Raw genomic sequence first — 19089 nt, 5'->3', positions numbered from 1 at the left:
TGCTTGATCTCAAAGTCAAACGGCGATATTTTATTATTATCGATGTGTAATCCCGGTGATAGGATACGTATATACAGTAACCCGAAGATGCAACTTCTCTACAACGAGAGCATTGTGCTTGAGAGAGGCGATGTTAAAGCGACTGTTATCTGGCATTGAGGACTTAAATTTGGTTGATAAACAATGCTTATCAAATCAAAATATTTGAGCAAATACATCACAGTAAACTTAGATCAGATTCCTAAAATGTTTCAAGCAATCTTCTACCAGCAGTGCAGCCGGACAGTACTGCGACACAATTTCATTTCAAATCTGCATAGGTGATGACATCAGGCTTATGTTTAAGGTTAGGACGCCCACACGCTCTGCCATTCGTTGCCGAGTTTGCTTCAATGGAGCCTTTAGCCTGACTCGCTGTCTACGGGCGACGTTTTTGCGCTCGGCATTCCGTGGCGCACCTTCTGTGTGATTGCCTTCTTGTCGTCTGCGCGAAGAAGGAGTCTCCAAAAACTTGAAGGCGGACTGGGGGGTAAAAAAGGAAAACGCTTCAGCTTGTTTTCACCAACACCGGATTGTGGTTATTCTCACCATATTTCTGTGGCTCGTCGAACATCTTATTTCGTCCTTTAAAAAAGAAAGGAAAAATGGAAAGAACTTGTGAAAGCAATGTCAGGCAAAACACAACTATGCCGAAACATTGGAGGAAAGGTGTGCCTCGGTTAGCTTGGATAATAGTTATCTCATCTTTGTTCCTGGTCTTCTCCGGTAAGTACAGTTTGCATTCATTCTATAGGCCTATGTTGACTTTCATGGACTCATTTGAGTATGAAATCCCGCTGGCTTATCTCACTGCAGTTACACTTGTTGTGAGTGCAATGGACTTTGTGCGGTTTTTCATAAGTTTTTTTTTTTTAATTCGTTTTGTCCAGCAAACAGTGGTGTTATACATCGAGACATACCAGCCAGAAAATCCTTTCAAATCAATCCATTGCCACTCAGAATCGAATGAATCTTGTAGTAAACCTATGAGATTTGCAATTTCTCGGAAAGAAAGTGGTTAATGCCCATTTAATAAGTCTAAATTTAAAAGTACGAAGGATATCACGTTAAAAACAAGAAAAAAAAAAATCTAGAAGGTTTTACAGACACTTGACAATACCTTCAGTCCTACCGATGTAGCGACACTGACAGACATGCCTAACCAAGGTTGCATCGATATCTATCAGACTAAATTATCTCAATATCTTATCTGCCGCAATCTGATTTATGTCTGTTTTGTAAATAAGAAATTTATGAAGAATAAGAAACCACATGGTAATAAACGTTGATAACGATTACAGAGGGAAAAAGAAGGCCGATGCAGAAATTCCGCAGAAGCTACAATTTACCATCTATCTTCGATTCGACTTGTTTACTTCAGTGGGATATGATTTGCCTTGAAGTATTAGAGTTATGCCTGATACAATAATGTACAATCAAATAATTATATCATTTGCTCTTATTTTGATGGACAGAACATTCACCTGAATTACGCAACAATTGATATTTACAGACTGAGCAACAACAACAAAAAGCAAATTCTAAATAACGGCGAAAAGAAAGCGATGGGAATACAGGTTTTTTGTATTGTTATGGATAAAAATCATCAGAAGCAACGACTATTTGAAACATATTTCAAGGCCAATCGCTTACTTCGCAAGGTCTGCTATAAGGACCTCCAAGAAGGATGAATAAACACTCATACCCTAATGCCCACACACACACACACACACACACACACACACACACACACACACACACACACACACATACATACACACATACACACCTTTGAATTACCATTTATACATGTATACTTCATTCAAGTTTAAGAAAAGTGGAGGTTCTAAACTTAGGAATCGAAAGATGTAGGTCCCTACAGACTGGTGATTGATAGCATAGTATGATAAATGTTTCACGGAGTATTTCTGATGTTCAGAGAAACGTGACTTGGTCCGTTCACTTACTGTAGCTAGTCGGAAAACTCTGTTTTTATCCTAGTTGACTGTAAAAATTTATCACGGGAATCGCAATGGTTGACCGTTAACAATGATAAAACGTCTTGAGAACGTAAAATAGGTGAATGAAAAGCTGGTTATTTAACTTAGAAAATCGACTTTGAAAAGCACACAGGCCTACCTTTCCTTGAGGTTGGGCATTAAAACGCAATAAGTCAATTTAAAGCAACATCAAGTTTCAAAAAGATTTAAAGAACTTTTCGGACATCAATAATTAATTAATTAATTCATTCATTCATTCATTAACTTATTATGCTCCCAAACAAAGCACATTTGCAGCACGCATCTACAGATTAATGAAAAATTAAAAAAAAATGAAATTTTGAAAATTATGCATAAATTTCATAAACTGTCTTTTCCGTATTCGTTTCTAGATTCGATATCACATGTGATTTGTACCGCGGAAGGTGACTTACTAACTAACTAAGATATGAAAACAGTGGTCTGAATATGTTCTAACGTATGGAGCTGGTGGTGGGGGCTGCGGCTGCTGCAGACCCTCTCCCCACCCCCACAAATACAAACACAGACATACACGCAGACACACATACACACAAATTTTAGTTCTAAAAAAACGGAAATTCAATTATAATGAATAAAACAGCAAGCATAAGAGATTTATTTTTTAAGGTTCCAGATGGCCCTTGACACAGCAAACCACGACCACGAACCCACCCCCACCTCCACCGAAACACGTAAAAACATTCCTTGACACCTGTGCAGGGTACACCTCGCATGCTGAAGGTTAACCAAAATCTCTTAAAACTGTAAAGGGCCTACGTGCAATCAGATACTGTACCATTGTCCGGTGGATGATAGATTGTTTTACCAGGGAGGTGGTTTGTATCACTATATTCAATGTCGGCATGCGTACAAAGAAGCTCGTTCGTGATGATTTATAGAAGGCTTGCCTGAGCTCTGTCTGTCACAGAAACGACTGTTCCGTTCTAGGTACCCCAAACCGGGTGCCATATGCAAAGATGTTTTCAAAAGGGACACGTTGATTTAGATATTCATGGGCTTTTAAATACAGACTCGTGAAAGTCCTTCATAGGCAACGGGTGAGTTACAGTGTACTTTATTCACCAGTCTTCAAGTTTGAAGATCGTGAATGTTCTTTATTATTTTGTTTCATTAGAATATACGGCAAATGCATCATTAACCCTGGCGCAGTTTCATATCAACTCTTTCATACTACGATATTAGGAAAATATTATCTGTCAAAGCATAAACAATGGTTGGACTCGAAGCAATAATTTACAATCGTATTGTGCACTGTGAGTCGCCCCCTACAGGTACAATAATGGGGGCAAAATAGGTAATGGAAAAAGGAAAACTCCACTCCATGAATTACATAAAATTATAGGTATATATCACGAATTATCAGGCGGCACAGGTACAAAACAAACAAAAACAAATTTATATGCGATTTATCTTTTCGTGAAAGACCACTGATCCCTTGGCATAATAGTATGAAATGCAAAATGATTTTTTTTCACCTTAATACAAAAACAATATTCCTGTATATTATTCAATTGCATGTCCAATTTCACTCATTACTGTGTATATTCTGTTGAGGAAAACATCGGGAATGAAGTTTGAATGGCCGCTTACATAATTTCACATGGACTGGACAATGTTAAGATATGACGTGGAAGTGTTCGCGAAGAATGATGTTCTATCGCTCTTTTTTGTTTTGATTTGTTTTGCTGGTGTTTTTTTTTCCTTATAGTAGCTTAAGGCCGGAAGGATGAATCCATGTCCAGCCATTAAGGCTATCAAATACGACATCCAGTGTGTATGGAGTGTATTGACACACCCCTCAGCTGCTCCTAACGACAAGTTTGGGCGGCTTAGGAGATAAGATGGCAGAAATGGAGATGTCCGTGCCATCTCACACGGCGAGATGTGGAGTGGGCACAGGTGTACAAACACGCCGTCAATGGGCGGGAGAATCGCCAACATTCAACATGCCAACATTTAGAAGGTAGGGAGGGAAGGGGGGCATTTAAGAGACTCTATAGCCCAGAACAAGTAAATGAAAGGAATTATCAATGAAAATCAACTCACGGCGTAAAGTACAGTAGATGCTCTTACTAGTAGTGATCAAAAGTGCAATTTACATACCTTCGTGATTTCGATAAAGACTTTTTGCTCACTTGTACGTATTTTATCCCTTTTTGTTATGAGTTGAACACTGTTTCGTATCAGAGGCGCAAATAGAAATATTGTGTTGTGTTTTCCCTCGCAGGGCTCTTTAAGTTTCATCTTCTACCACCTCATTCCCTATAACCCAGTCACCAAAGCAGTCACGTCTTTAGTGTGCCCTAACTCACCATCTTCATTTGATGGAATCCCGGCAGTTCTGTCGCCATGCGTGCAGCCAACTTTAGACTAGAGCTGGTGGGTACCAGACCCCCCCCCCTCCTCCTCCTCCCCGACTACCCACACTACCCAATAATCATTGAAATGATGCTTTCCAACGGCTTGTTTTACCACGACAGAGCGGACAGGCGACACTTCTTACACCCTCACCGCTCTCTTTTTCACGCCACGCGTGCCCGCGTGGCATCAAACATTGATGGCGTCTTGTAATGAGCTACCGAGGCCGTGTTGGACTGCCGTGCCGAAGAGCGAGATTACAGCTAGTCTAGTCTTCCAGCCAAGATTTGGCTGATATTTTGTGCCTTGTCACGGACTTGTACTTGTCCCTGTTGATGTTCTAAGTGTGCAGATTGAGGTTTGGTTATAGAGTGGTGGTTGCTCAGTCAAAACTAATTTTGCAACTTATGTATAATTTGTTTAGTATACCAGGGAATTTGCAGTATGATATCACACAACCAACCATTTTTCCTCTCTACTCTCAGAGTTCTATCTCTTTCTCTTCAATTTATCTCTTTCTTTTTCTTTCCCCGTTTGTGTCTCTGTGCTTCCATTGCCTCTATATTTAATGTTCCACGCATATCTGAGCTGAAACCAGCTATGTGTGGTCTCTTCCTGACTTGACAATCTTTCCTCTCACATACCAAAAAAAAAAAGAACAATACCCTCCAAAGAAACAACTGTCTCTTACGTCATTTATACGCTCTCGTCATATCATCTAGTCCTTCATGCCAAGTACGTTTGATGCAGGAGACTACGCGTCAATGAGACTTACAATCATATCCAATTACACGCCCTGACGACGTTGTCATCCGACAGGTGCCAGAATTGGCGCCATAGTCTGAAATACGGTCACGTGTCACGGAATGACACCTGACGCAGCGCGTAACAGTTTGCTGACTACGCAATGAGCGAAGAGGGAGGGTAAATCATTGATGTCGCCTACACGCTTGAGAGGTTAAGTCTAAAGTTTGTACGGCTGCCGAACGTTTCGAATTAAACGTTTTTATTTCGTTGTTGTTGTTGTTGTTGTTGTTGGGTTTTTTTTCCAGCCATTTACTTGATTACCTTCGCATCCATATTTCCCCTTTGTATTCGCAGTTCTCGATTTTCGTTACAACTGTTACAAAAGAACCAGGACTTGAAAAAAAAAATCAATCCGTGACCTATTCTATTATGTTTTATGAAATGCAAGCTCTAGATGATAAATGACATTGCAAAAAGAGTAATGACTCAACTGCTGTGTGAAATCGTCTGCTTTAATCAGCATGTCATAACAAAGGCAAACATCGTGACGCAAATGTTCTTAAGGCGAGTATTAAGTGCTTCGCCTTACAATGCCGCGAGTCGAGAGCCTCAGAGCACTGAAAGTGGGGGGCACTCCGATATCACGCAGGGTCTATTACTGCCAGGGCCACAGAGGGGAGCTCCAAAGAGTCTGGACCTTGTCGTCTGCTAGAGTGACGGCATCATGAAAATTGGCCTTTTTACAGTCGAAGAGATCTCGAAATGAAGAGGAGATTGGTGCTTTAGATGAAAAATCCAGACGTGCAAAGTTGGAGGGTGATTACAAATCAGTCGCGATCGATTTGAATTGGACAGTGATTGGCCCCACAATTTTCCCTGAAGAGTCATACTTGGTTTCATTATTCTATATTGAGATGGAGATAAAGAGAATACGAGACAGAGATAGATAGAGAGCGATATATATATATATATATATATATATATATATATATATGTATATATGTGTGTCTATGTGTGTCTGTGCGTGACGGATATATATATATATATATAATACATGTATATATATATATATATATATATATATATATATATATATATAGGGAGAGAGAAAATAGCTAGAAAAGAAACAGAAAGAAAGGAGAGAATGAGAAAGGCGTCTTGAAGAATTTAAACAGATAGTTGTGGCCATTGTACACGGTCGATCTCTTAAAAGTCCATGCGCATCGCTACCTGACACCACGGAACTTCATGCTGACACTTCCTGTGGTTTTTGTTGTTGTTGCTGTTATTGTTGTCTATATCTTGGTTGCCAAGTCACGGTTAACTTTGAATTGACAAATTCTACGCGGCAGTCTTAAAACTTAATGAGTGTGAAAACTGAGATGGTATGCCTGCGCATGAGACCGTTTTAAAAATTGAAATGGAGCGTTTGAAGTGTCTTTCAGAAAGGCTTAACAAGTGGAATAGCTCTTCCTTCTGCGGCACTTCCTTCAGCACAATTAGGGCGAGCTACTTTTCTTCAACGTAGGATGGTGGTGTTAATCCAAGATCTGTCAAGATGAAGAATTGAATTATCAATACTGAGTTGAAACGGGCTAGAATGGACTGTTACTGTTTTTTTTAATGTAATGATAATATAATCAATGACAAGAAACTGCGACAATACAAAAAGAAGAGGTATTTCCTGTGAAAATTCTGAAGAGCTTTCTGTTTGTCAATGAGGTTTTGTTTCACTTGTTTTGTTTTCCTTCTTAAGTTCAGTTTTATTCAATTCCATTGTCATTACAGAGTGACAAAATTGAGCAAAATATCTGGATAAATTATCAATATAAAAAAATGATTTACATAATGCTTAACACATACGTGAGAAAAGAAATGAAATAACTTTAAATTGGCTGTTCACTAAACAGAGCTATAAAGAAACACTCAAAAATGGAAATAATTGAAATACAGGAGACTATATCCTTAAGCAAAGTTTTATAGGAAGACGGACCTATATGTTGAAACATAAAATTAAGTTTTATAAAGCTACTGCAATGTAGAATTTATACATATTCGTGTTGTATATCTTGCCACTTACTGAGAGGACACGATTTGAGTCCACTTACGTCTACACGGTCATTTCGTTGCTTACAAGTACTGTTTACCATTGGGAGCAGTGATTTAAAAATGTTCGAGTTATCACATTTGATACATATACATGTATGTAAGCCAGTTGTATCACAAAACATTATACCATACAAAATTTTTTCAATAAAGCCTAAAATTTAGGGAGCTATCACTATTTTTCTCAATAAACCATAACTGTAGAGGATTCGCTTTAGAAACATTTTCTATTGCGACTATGGTTCATATTTTGTATATTTAACAATTCTTAACATTGATTATACTGATTCAATTTTTTACATTCGTCAGTGTTGGTTGTTTCTAACCCTGAATCACATTTCAGAATTATTTGCAAGCACTAAAGCTGGATTTTTGTTTCATCTGCAAATGATAAGCAATGCCTTTAATTCTGGTTAATTGTGATTGGAAAACATCTTCGGGCCGTCATTTCAAACACGATCGGAATTGCGTTTCAGATCACCTTCCGCGATTCCAGTTTGCATTCACACAGCAAGAATGCTTAATTTGAAACACGATTTCGGTGATGCTTTCATGACAATCGTGTTTTAAATCAAGTAATCTCCATAGGTGTGAAAGCTATAGATTCGTTCTGTTTTGAAAATATTTCAAGACGTACATTGCTGTAGATCGTTTTTCTATCAAAATGACTGATATTTCATTACTTTTTTGCAGTGTGCACTAATGCCACTTGGATGGCGTTCAACACGAGAAGCGAATGTCGATCCTCCCGATATTCCCCACTCAAAATCTGAACGTCGCGAAAAGGAATTCCACTGTAAATCGCCATGATATATTATGGCGCCATTTTCATTGTTCAAAAAGGGTCATGAGTATAGTACCCAAGACATGACTCTGTTGAATGTCTTCAGGCACAATTCTTGAGTATATATTTTTTTTTATGTTTGTTTAGACCTATATGTTTATTTCAATTGCCGTGTTTTCTCTCTTCACTCTGCAAATTGGTGTTTGAAAGCGGTTGTTGTTTGTTTGTTTGCTGGCTGGCTTGCTTGTTTGTTTGTTGGCTTGCTTGCTTGCTTGCTTGCTTGCTTGCTTGCTTGCTTGCTTGCTTTTACTATCAGAAACCTTGTTCCACATATCCAACAGTTCGAATTACACAGATTATGATATGACCGGAAAGAACTTGCCGTCTAGAACGTAGAAAGAAAGCGTTTATTTGGAGAGGTTGCTGTAGGATGCCTATACATATAAACGTCTCCTTGCCAAGATTGTGATGTTAGAATTTCAACAGAAATCTGGCAAAAGCCAAATGTTCAATATTTCAAGCACAAAAATTAATGATTTGTTTTTTGTTTGTTTTTTTGTTTTTTTTTACCAGAGAGTGACAGATACATCATTGTTGATTTTTTTTCCACCTTTACATTACATAATATCAGACGCAAATCCAAGAAGAGTCAAGAAATAATAAGTAACAGTCAAGATTTCAAATTTGGAGGTGTGTTTAAAGTCGCAAGCACAAAATTTATTTAAGAGGGCATCAAAACCTCGCCAATAATGTTATATTTTAAGTTTTTCTTCGGTTTTGTTTGCAGTGAAACGTACGACTGTTCGAAGGTAGTCCGTATTTACCGGTGTATGAGAAAAACAGGTGAAAAGAAAAGACAGATGACTAGAATGAGACAAAGAAAAGAAACGAAAAGTGTCGGATTCAATGAAACTAAACGTTTGTATATAAACCAGACATTTCTTTTTTGTAATAATTCTCACCGACCGATGCAAGAGCAAGAAGCGGAAGGGAGGGAACCAGCCTGCCCTAAACACTAGCCAAGTTCGCGACGGATGATCGACGTGCAGTGAAATCGAGACTTGCGCTGGACGGGTCTTCCACCTATAGGGATCGTAAGATCAAAATCAAAGGACGGAAAGGAAAAAACTATAGAAAAATCCAGTAAACTGCCCCCAAAAGTTGTCAAATTAATCATGAATTTCAATGCTCTTAACCTCATTTAACCTTTCTTTCTCTTATCTCAAAGACTAGTCGAACAGGTGGAGCAGCAATTATGCTGTGAAGCGCTACACTGGAGAAAAATATTTGAATTCCAAAGGATCATGAGATAATGTTGTCATGGTGTGACAACGCCGACAAAGATTAAAATGGAATCATAGAGCTACAATATTATTATAGCACTATGACGCAATACAATTCAGCTGTACTGACAGACGAGTCTCTCCCTCCCTCTCTCCCTCTCCCTCCCTCTCTCTCTCTCTCTCTACATGATGATGATAATAATAATAATAATAATAATAATAATAATAATAATAATAATAATAATAATAATAATATGTATATATATATATATATATATTACCAATAATGTTATATGATATAATTATATAATACTATTATGAAATACATAATTATCCCTCTCTTACTATTCATCCCTGTTTTGCGTATTTTCTCTCATTTCCTTCTCTCTTCTCATATTTTTATCTCTCTCTTTCCTTACTATCTTACGGGCACAAGCAGAATTATATACTCACACATACACACACACACACACACACACACACACACACACACACACGCTCACTCACTCGCTCACTTGCTCAAGCACACTCCAAGCGTCCCAAACGCGAGCTCCTCAGGTCCGCAGCCATGCGCGTTTAAGTCTTGGTCGAAATATTAACAGTGACCTCAGCGAAAGGAACCATCGGACGCTGGAGCATCACGGTGTTTTCCCATGTTATTAAAGAACTTGATTTTTGATTGCTCAGGCCTGGGGGATATTGCTCAATTAAAGGTATTCTTTACCATTGGCAGCGGTGATTTAAAAAAAATGTTCAAGGTATCCCATATTATGATGCGTATGTGTAGGTCAATTGTAATTGTATCACAAAAACATCCTATCATATAGCAATTTCGTAATAAAGCCTAAAATATAAGGGGATATCTCTGTTTTTCTCGCTAAATCATAACCGTGGACGGTTTAGTCTAGAAATAATTTTATTATAACTATCGTTCTCATTTTGTGTATTTAACAATACTTGACATTGATTATAATGAGTAAAATCTTTGCATTGGATGTTACTATCTCTAACTCACATTTTTTAACTATTATTTTTGAAGCACTAAAGCTGGGTCTTTGTTTCATCTGCAAATGGTAAATAATGCCTTTAAGATGCATCAAACTGCTGATTTTTATTCAAAGAAAAGACTCGTTCCATGCATTCTAGAGGAGACAAAGCTTCTGTTGGACTGTGCTGTTGTCGTTTTCCAGGAAAGCAGTTCAAAAGTAGATCAATATCATCTCGCCAAGTATACACCCCGAGAATGAAAACGGTCACAGTTCATTTCATTCTGTAATAATTATGGCGCATTGAAAGTCGTAGCGTCGAGCAAACGTCATGAAGGTGTGAGCAAACGTCACACTCTTTCATTAATTTCATTTAACTTTCTGTGCATACGTGTTTCACTGTCCCCGAGCACAAACTTGAAATTCGTCATTAAAGATAGTAAGTCAAGCAGTGGCGGATCGGGGGGGGGGGGGGCGCTCCCCCTTAATTATGTATTTTTTTAATATATCCAGAATAGTAAAGAGTTGTCATAAATCATAAAAGGTATACCCGAGGTATGCGTGAAATCGCACAATGAACAACACGAATAAAACAAAACAACAAACCCTTATCGTGGGAGGGGGAATCCCACCCCCCACCCCCCCCCCCCCCCTTTATGGAATTCCTGAATCCGCCCCTGGTCAAGTGACCACGACCATGGCTTGTTCTCTGATAAAACAACGTATGTATAACTAATAATCTAAGTACAATCCCTTTACACACAATTAACAACCCGCAGTATTTTATGTTGTCATCCATAAGGCGTATAGTGCGTGAACCTCGTCACTCACGAAGTACTAGATCGCAGATTGAGAAAAACGCTGACTATAATAACTATTTAAGCAGTGAATTCAAATGTTACATAAAATTATGGCCAGCTGATGAAACCAGTCTAAAATCAAAGACAAGAGAAAGTATCACTTGGTTTTATTTACGTTTGAATTGATGGAAATATTGGAGGAGCCTTCTTATAGTAAATCTGTAGGCCTACTATAGTTTCTATACTGTATTTTGGGGTGTGTGGACAAATAGTCTTTCTTTCTCTTCTCTCCATCCCGACCTTTTATAGCTTTCATAGTCTTCAAATTCCCTCAAACAGATGGATATGTCGATTTTGAACATGTGTGAATATATGACTGTTGGTAATGCTTGAGTGTGTGTATGTGTGTGTGTGTGTGTGTGCGTATACAGTTTATGTGTGTATGTGCTTGTATTTACGAGTGTGTAGAATATGGTCACAGTTCGTTATTCCGAAGGTTTGTTAAGCCGAAAACGTAATAAGATTCGTAATTCCGAGCATTCGGTAGTGCGCACTTTCTTCGTTTCTGGATTAACCGACTTTTGGATATCGATTCGTTTTTATATTCTCAGATGAACAAACCTTCAGATCTATTGACGAACATTTTCTTTTTCTTTTTCTGAGTAACGAACCTTCGGAATAATGCCAGAAATATTAATGTTCGGAATGACGAACACTATTTCATTTTGTAATTAATGAACGTCTATGTATACGGAATTTATGTATTTCTAAATAACCAACCTTATTTCATTTTCGGAGATTAACAAACCGTTAGAATAAAGAACATAACCCGTACGAAGCTAAACTCTGTCGGCATTGGTGGTGATGCAGAGAGAGAGAGAGAGAGAGTAGGTAGAGAGATGTGTAAACTCATCCCTAATGAGGTAGACATACATTGTTTACAATCGAGTGTTTGAATAATAATGTGTGGACACAAACCCCCATTAAAACACCTGGGCCAGATAGGGGTAATCTCGTTGACATTGGAATAAATGTGTCGGCAGTATAAAACCGACCTCATAGCTAACATACATGCCGTCATGGATCGCTGTCATATCAATAGCAGGGCTCTGTAAAAGCAAACCCGGATATGAAAACATATCACATTATTTTTCCATCAGTGTAGATGGAGTGATGTCATAATCAAGTTGTCAATCAATCGTGATAAGTAACAGAGATGAAAATGGTGACAGTGGTGGAAAGCGTGATGAAAAAAATTAATGGTCGTTGCACATGCAGTTTGCAATGTATAAATGCGTTTTATCAACTCATTTAATTTTGCTTGATATCTTTAAAGGAACATAGTGATGATGAGAGCCAGATTTCATTTTAGAGCTCCCAAAAGCATCAATGTCTCTCTATATAAGTGGCTCACAACATCTGATAGTAGCACAATATAATATATTCAAAACAATCCCCCAAAAAATGTCAAAGAAAGGATGCTTAAACACTTGTTAAAGGTGTTCTCCTAAAGCGTTGGACAGTGTTAACCACCAGTTGGCTTGTGTCATATATATATATATATATATGAGATTAAAACCTAAAATGGCATTAAAACGCTTTATCCTGGCGAGGAAATTAAGCGCATGTTTTAGAAACAAGACACCGAACAGATCAGTCATCGCATTCTTCATCAGCGACCAGGATGCGATGTGATGTTAGATTAAAAATCCGTTTCTGAAGCAGAACATACACACAAGGGTATACGTCTGCTCCTGGTCGGACGGATTTCAAAACTAACCTATATATGTATGTATATATATATATATATATATATATATATATATATATATATATATATATGTATATATATATATATATATATCCGGCTATATGGGGAAAAACTTCCCAGTAATGGTAGTCTCGAGTAAACAGCCAGCGATACTATGATTATCTATAAAGTAAGGAATATGCCAGAATTATACAAAAATTCTGTTGACTGGGTAAGTTTGGTTATGTAGGAACAAAATAAGACAGGGAAAGAAAACAGTCTCAGGAACTGATACTTCTCGCTCTGTCTCTCTCTCTCTCTCTCTCTCTCTCTCTCTGTCTGAATGAAAATCAAGATGAGAAATACCTATTTAAGTGTGTGTGTGTGTGTCTGTCTGTCTGTCTTTCTGTCTGTGTGTATGTGCGTGTGTAAAACACGTACATCCACCCAACTACTCACGCACATACACAAACACATACAGACACCTATTATATATCATGTACATAATATCATACAAACATACAATATGTTCAGTTTCAAAGTACTACCAAGAGCAACTTTGAACAAAAACGAAGACACAATGTACGACATCGATACTAAAGTATCACCGAGTGTCAATCTCCCCATCCTTCAATCCTTGCTCTCCTCTCCATGCATCCATGCAGGTGACACAGTAGACCGGGCTCAACTTCTACTGTTCGGCCTGCATGAGCACGGTAAAATCATTTGCGCGCGAGAAAAAAAAAGTCCACAGAAAAATGGGGGAGGGGAAAAAAGTTTTAGCTATAAGTGGAGACCATGTCTCATTAAATGTACTGAAATAGCTCCAAAGAAGTGCTGACAAGAGTGAAACTCCTCTCTCTGCACTTAACACACCCTACAATAATGTTTTAGAGCGACGTTTAAAAGAAAAAAAAACACAAGGTGGATAGAAAGAAAGACGTCATCCGCGTCAAAATTTATCAAACCGCGCCTTCCATTTTCGCAGCGGGATTAATTATGCGAACCCTGCAAGCAGACTATTTCTGGTAGCGCAGTCTTGGCTTTTGAGCTTCAAGAGGGTCATTTTACATCACTGTGAAGTAACAAAAATTACTGGTATCGTTCAGAAGAGTTATGAAGACTCAAAACGATCTCCATGAGAGGAGGTATGCTCTTTCGCAAAGTTCAAAAAGAGAATTTAAAGTAAAACACTAATTTAGCTGTGCACTTACACTAAAAAGAAAACACACAGACACAACAATAGGAACAAAGCACTTGTTCTGGTCACGACGCCATCCAGTGTTTTGTTCTTCAAATCGACAAAATCTCAGTGAATAAAAATGACACTGACTAATGGAGCACTACTCACGGTTATCTTATTAAGTGTTATTCTATTTTGAACAAACATCAAAATAAAGAAAAAGAATGTCATTTACTTTGTGCTCTTGATTACAAACGAAATCAGCCACTCCAAAAAGAAAAGCAGAGCAACATGAAACGACTCAGTTTCTTCTGTAAAGCGATTTTTTTTTTCTTGATTTATGCGTCTTTAAAATGGGAGAATCATGATTCTTTCTCGTCCCCTCTGAACCTCACATACTATGTGATGTCCCATTGCCAGTTCGGAATCAGAGTTATGTATTATAGACCCTGTGAAAGGGGCTGCCAGTGGCAATTCACGGAAATTTCATACAGCAAAACAGAGGTTTCAGGCAGCGAAAAGGGGCTGAAAGACGTTTTCTAATGTTGGGAGGATGTTCAAAGGTCAGTGATCCCTCCCTTACCGTTAAAAAACGTTCCCCAGCCCCTTTAATATAATAATACGTAACTAAATTGGGAATAGTATACATTACATACACTGTGACACCTTAACAACATTATTTTTCTCTTCATAAATCGGTAAATAATTCAACCACCTCCTTGTTACAGATGCTTTGTTGATCATGGAATTCAAGATTGGGTTCATGTTTTCTGGTTCCATAAAAAAATGATAAAAGTTACAACAAATATGAACCTCTTTTTTGTTACTTCATGTACTACACTTCCTCAGATACATAAATGCAATGTTATTTTCGCCATATTATTATGAAACTTTTGCGAATTGGAGCAGACTTTTTTTCCGCTGCATGCAACTTCCGTGAATTGCCACTGGCATTCAATGCATTGTTCAGAATCGCTCGCAGTTTGCTTTTGCATAATTTAAAATGTTGGCTCCTAGCGAAAGTTTCATTCACGCGAAATTTTCTGCAAAATGAAATTCAGCATTTATACCATGAAAATAAAAATAAAAATCCACATGACTCCTGCTCTAATGTCAATGAGTAGGTCCCGAGGGATCATCTCTCCAGATTTGGTGCTTTTATCTGCCGTGTAACGGTAATCCCAAATTTTCCGTTAAGCGACCTGACTAAAAGCCACAGAGATAGTCCCTTAAAATAACGTTGAAGAAGCCCGCCGGGCGTGCGGCGCAGAAAATTGACTTGCCAGAAAAACTAATGCGCGCGTCTGTCTAGGAAATGGGAAAAGTCGGGTCCTTGAGTGTTCTTAAAGTCGCGCAGAATGAAAATGCTAAGATGTTCAACTCAGACTAAATCTTGGACCTGTTGAGCCGTTTCCTAGTATATGTGTATCATTTTTGCATTGTAATAGTATGGGCATAAAAAGTGCGTCATTATCACTCGAAAGATAGTAGCAGTTGCTTGCAAACTGTTGTTTGCGGTGCCAAAAGAGACTGAACTAACTCAAGCACGAAGCCCGTGACGACAACCAACCATAATGTGATCACGGTTATGCCACGACAAAACTTTCATGACCCCAGTTTATAAGCACAAATCGTATCAGATATACAAACCCTGTCTAATGACCGTGACAACTAAACGACTTCCTATGTATTCTGAGAATTCAACGGAATCACATTTAAAAGCAATAATCATTATGATAGAGGCAAAGTCTGATTATTAAAACATGTGCAGTCATAATTATCAGTAATTGATTTACAAGACATTTCACGCGTAGGTGAATGATAGAATATGACTCAAAAGAGAATTGGCTAAGACACGTGAGCAGACCATTAAACGTAAAAAAAAAAAAATCCGATAGATTTGACGAAACGACACGCGGAAAGACTAAGTCTGCTGAAGGTGACATTTTGTACTGTCAGCCTTTACGCTTTCAGTACCGGTGACACACTCAAAATGTTAATGTTATCCACAAAGATGTATGTAACATTCCATCTACTGCCTTACATTTCTTGGTGGCTAGTCAAAAGTGATTTGGAGCCCTGCCAAACACCTAACTTCGACGCGCTTTCACCCGTAATCAGCACGATGGATCGATCACCGCGAGCGATCGCAATCCTAATCGGGGCCCCTTATGCTGTCTGCTTTTGTTGTAATGTATGTTTCACTTGACGGTGCAAGCAAAACCTTGTACAATGTATTCCAAGACACAAGAGCGATGCATCAGCGGAGGCAGCCTTATTTTCTCGTGCTATTGCATGTTGCCACGTTTGGTCGCTAAATGTTTTCTTTGGACACATTGTTTATAAAAAAAGCGAGAGAATCCGAAGCGATGATCGCAGGAAACGCACACCCCAGCGGGCTCCTCGGATGTTGAAAGTGACTCCACGGGCGATGCATCTTGGGAAGGACAATCATCTCCAGCAAGGAGCTTCACGTGTTAAGGCATCGTTTCTCAGCTCTCCCCAATAATGCCTTAGAGTCAGATATTTTCTTTCTCTTTCTTATTGTTGCTATTCTATCTCCCTCTCTCTATCTCTCTCTCTCCATATATGTATGTATTTATCTCTCTCTCTTCTTTCTCTCACGCATGAATTTATTCTACTTATTCTTTTCATGTTCCCCATGTTCCGTTACTCTTTCCTTTTCTTTTCTTTTTCTTCTCTGTTGACTAGGCGTCCCTTTTGTTACCCCTCATCGTTTCCCTTTTCTTCTTCCCACACATTCTGTGAAAGTTTGATCACCTAGATTCGGAGATATTAAGGTAACGACTATGCCGTTTGACGTGATTGTTTACTACGCAAGAGGGTAATGGCAAAACAACGTCTCATAGATTTATTTGTCGTCTCCCAACGAGCTAGGGGCTTTGTTCAATGTCAGTTGGAAGCTCAATCTTCTTTTTTGTCTCACTCTCTGTCTCCCTATATCCTATCTTTCTCTTCCGCCTCTTCTACTCTTTCTTTTTATTCACTTTGTTGTAGTTGTTGGTCCTCATCCGTGATTATTGAAGCCTTGCGTCAAATGACATTCGATCGTCTGTAATTATAACTGACACATAGCCTGACCTAGGACTTTGCGCCTCGATGGATGCAATGCCCTGCCGCTATATAGACTGCATGAATGTTGAAACACCAGAGGCTGGTGGTCACAGTGGCATCTCGTCTCCGTGAGCATTTCGAGCATCCAAGTGGGAATATTTCACGGGGCTGTCATGCTGATGGCCAAATGAATTGACTACACGTATGTCAGCAGCAACTGGGCTAAGGCAATCTTCGATGACAAGTAAACTTTTCAATAAATCAGTCGATAGAAATAGAAGATTTCAAATTGACGTGTCGCGTTAGTAAGATCTATCTTGTCTTCAGAAAAAAAAAAATCACGAGTCATACAGTATCAGTTTGGTTTGGTTTTATTTCTGTTCCTTTTCCTTTTTTTTTTCTATCCGGGCACATGCAGTCACAAAAAGATGCAATGTATGTATTTAGCTTTTAGTGTGAAGATCAAGGTGACCAATCTCAACTAGCACATGCGCTAACTTTTGGTCTCCTTGTTAACAACAACAACTTTGTAGAATTATGGTACATGTATCAAATTTAACTCTCAAATTTCATCATTTAATCATGTTATTGTAAAGGAGTAACAGATAAGTATATTTTTCACATATATGTGTAGATACAATTGTGTTATGATTCTTATATGTACATGTTCAAAACGTTGTTGCTAATAAAAACTTCAAACTTCAAACTTCAGATATAGAATTTGCCAATTTCGCAACATTTTATGGCCACGGTAAACATTTCTTTTTGAAAGTACGTACACGTAGGACATGAAGTCTGCAATTTGACATCATATCAAGAAAGAGGAAGAATAATAAAGATAAGCGATTGTCATTATCATAATAGTTGAGTTTGAGTTCGGTTGGGTTAAAAGCATATAAATCAAAGAGTACTTATTCGTGCACGGTACATTATTATTTCGTATACATCTGTACACTCCAAATATATGACTCAAATGTCCTGGCATTTTTGTTCTCTTTTGTTTGGTTGTTTCGACCAGCGTGGTGAATTAAAGAAGATATTGAGGAAAATTTCATGAAACACGCTAAACAATGACAATGACGTCATGAAAAAGGTTGACTTGTAACGCCATCCCGCCGATCCCCAAACATTTCGCGCGGACAAGGGAGAGAATGTAAACCCCTCAAGTATCATCGCCATGGACTTGGAGGTGAAATTCCTCGTTGGTGGATTCTGTCATAGAGTTGCGCACACACACATGGAGTGACGCGCAGTTTGTGTACGAATCTAAGCGAATCTGCCAAATATTGGCCCGATTGCTCTACACCGTTAATTGCACTACAAATATTCAGAGAGAAATATAACCAACATTGACATCAGTATACAACCTTTTCGGGAATCGAATCTACAACTTTACTTCAGCTGATCAGACATGACTATTTCTGTTTTTCATCTCTAGGTGTAAAACTCCCAAGAGGCAATTTCCCTTTAAAAATCCACGATGCTGTGCGTGTCTCGAATTGCTGAAACTTCCCGGTAGACTCGGAGCTTAGCTCACGCCGTAATAATCCTTTCCAGGCTTAAGCTCTTCAACACTACTGATATCGATCGTATACTGATACCAACACGATATCGATCACACCGCTCGGTTTACCACTCGAAAAGCATTTGAACCGGCAGCCGTCGCCTACCCCCTTGAGATTCAGCGCGAACTGGTCTGCACACTACATTTCTGAGGGAATTACAGTGAAATGCTGGAATGGAGCGCAATACATTATTATAATATCCAAAAAAGCTGCAATTTTATCCAAATGCTTTTAATTACCTTTTGCAGATATACGTGCCCCCAACTGCCTCTCGTTGGTTGGGAAAGATTTTTGTTTAGTGCTTTATATTCCAGAGACATCTTTTATGAATCAATAGGTATAAGAACAAGAAACCATAATATAAGGTACAA

The 19089-nt window shown here is 38.5% G+C and overlaps 1 protein-coding gene across 1 annotated transcript in view; it reads left to right on the top strand.

Moving 5' to 3' along the window:
* The first annotated feature begins 361 nt into the window (after positions 1-361).
* LOC139745029 (neuronal acetylcholine receptor subunit alpha-10-like) overlaps positions 362-19089 on the top strand; it is a 127446-nt gene continuing 108718 nt past the window's right edge. Inside the window, exon 1 of the mRNA XM_071655438.1 lies at positions 362-765. Coding sequence (XP_071511539.1) covers positions 645-765 — 121 coding nt within the window. The 5' untranslated portion in view covers positions 362-644. The remainder of the gene's footprint in view (positions 766-19089) is intronic.

This window comes from Diadema antillarum, unplaced genomic scaffold (genome assembly GCF_040938485.1).
Source record: "Diadema antillarum isolate AM-2024a unplaced genomic scaffold, OU_Dant_1.0 seq00001230_RagTag, whole genome shotgun sequence".
NCBI lineage: Eukaryota > Metazoa > Echinodermata > Echinoidea > Diadematoida > Diadematidae > Diadema > Diadema antillarum.
Note: the sequence above shows the minus strand (reverse complement) of the source record. Positions and strands in the feature narration are given on the sequence as shown.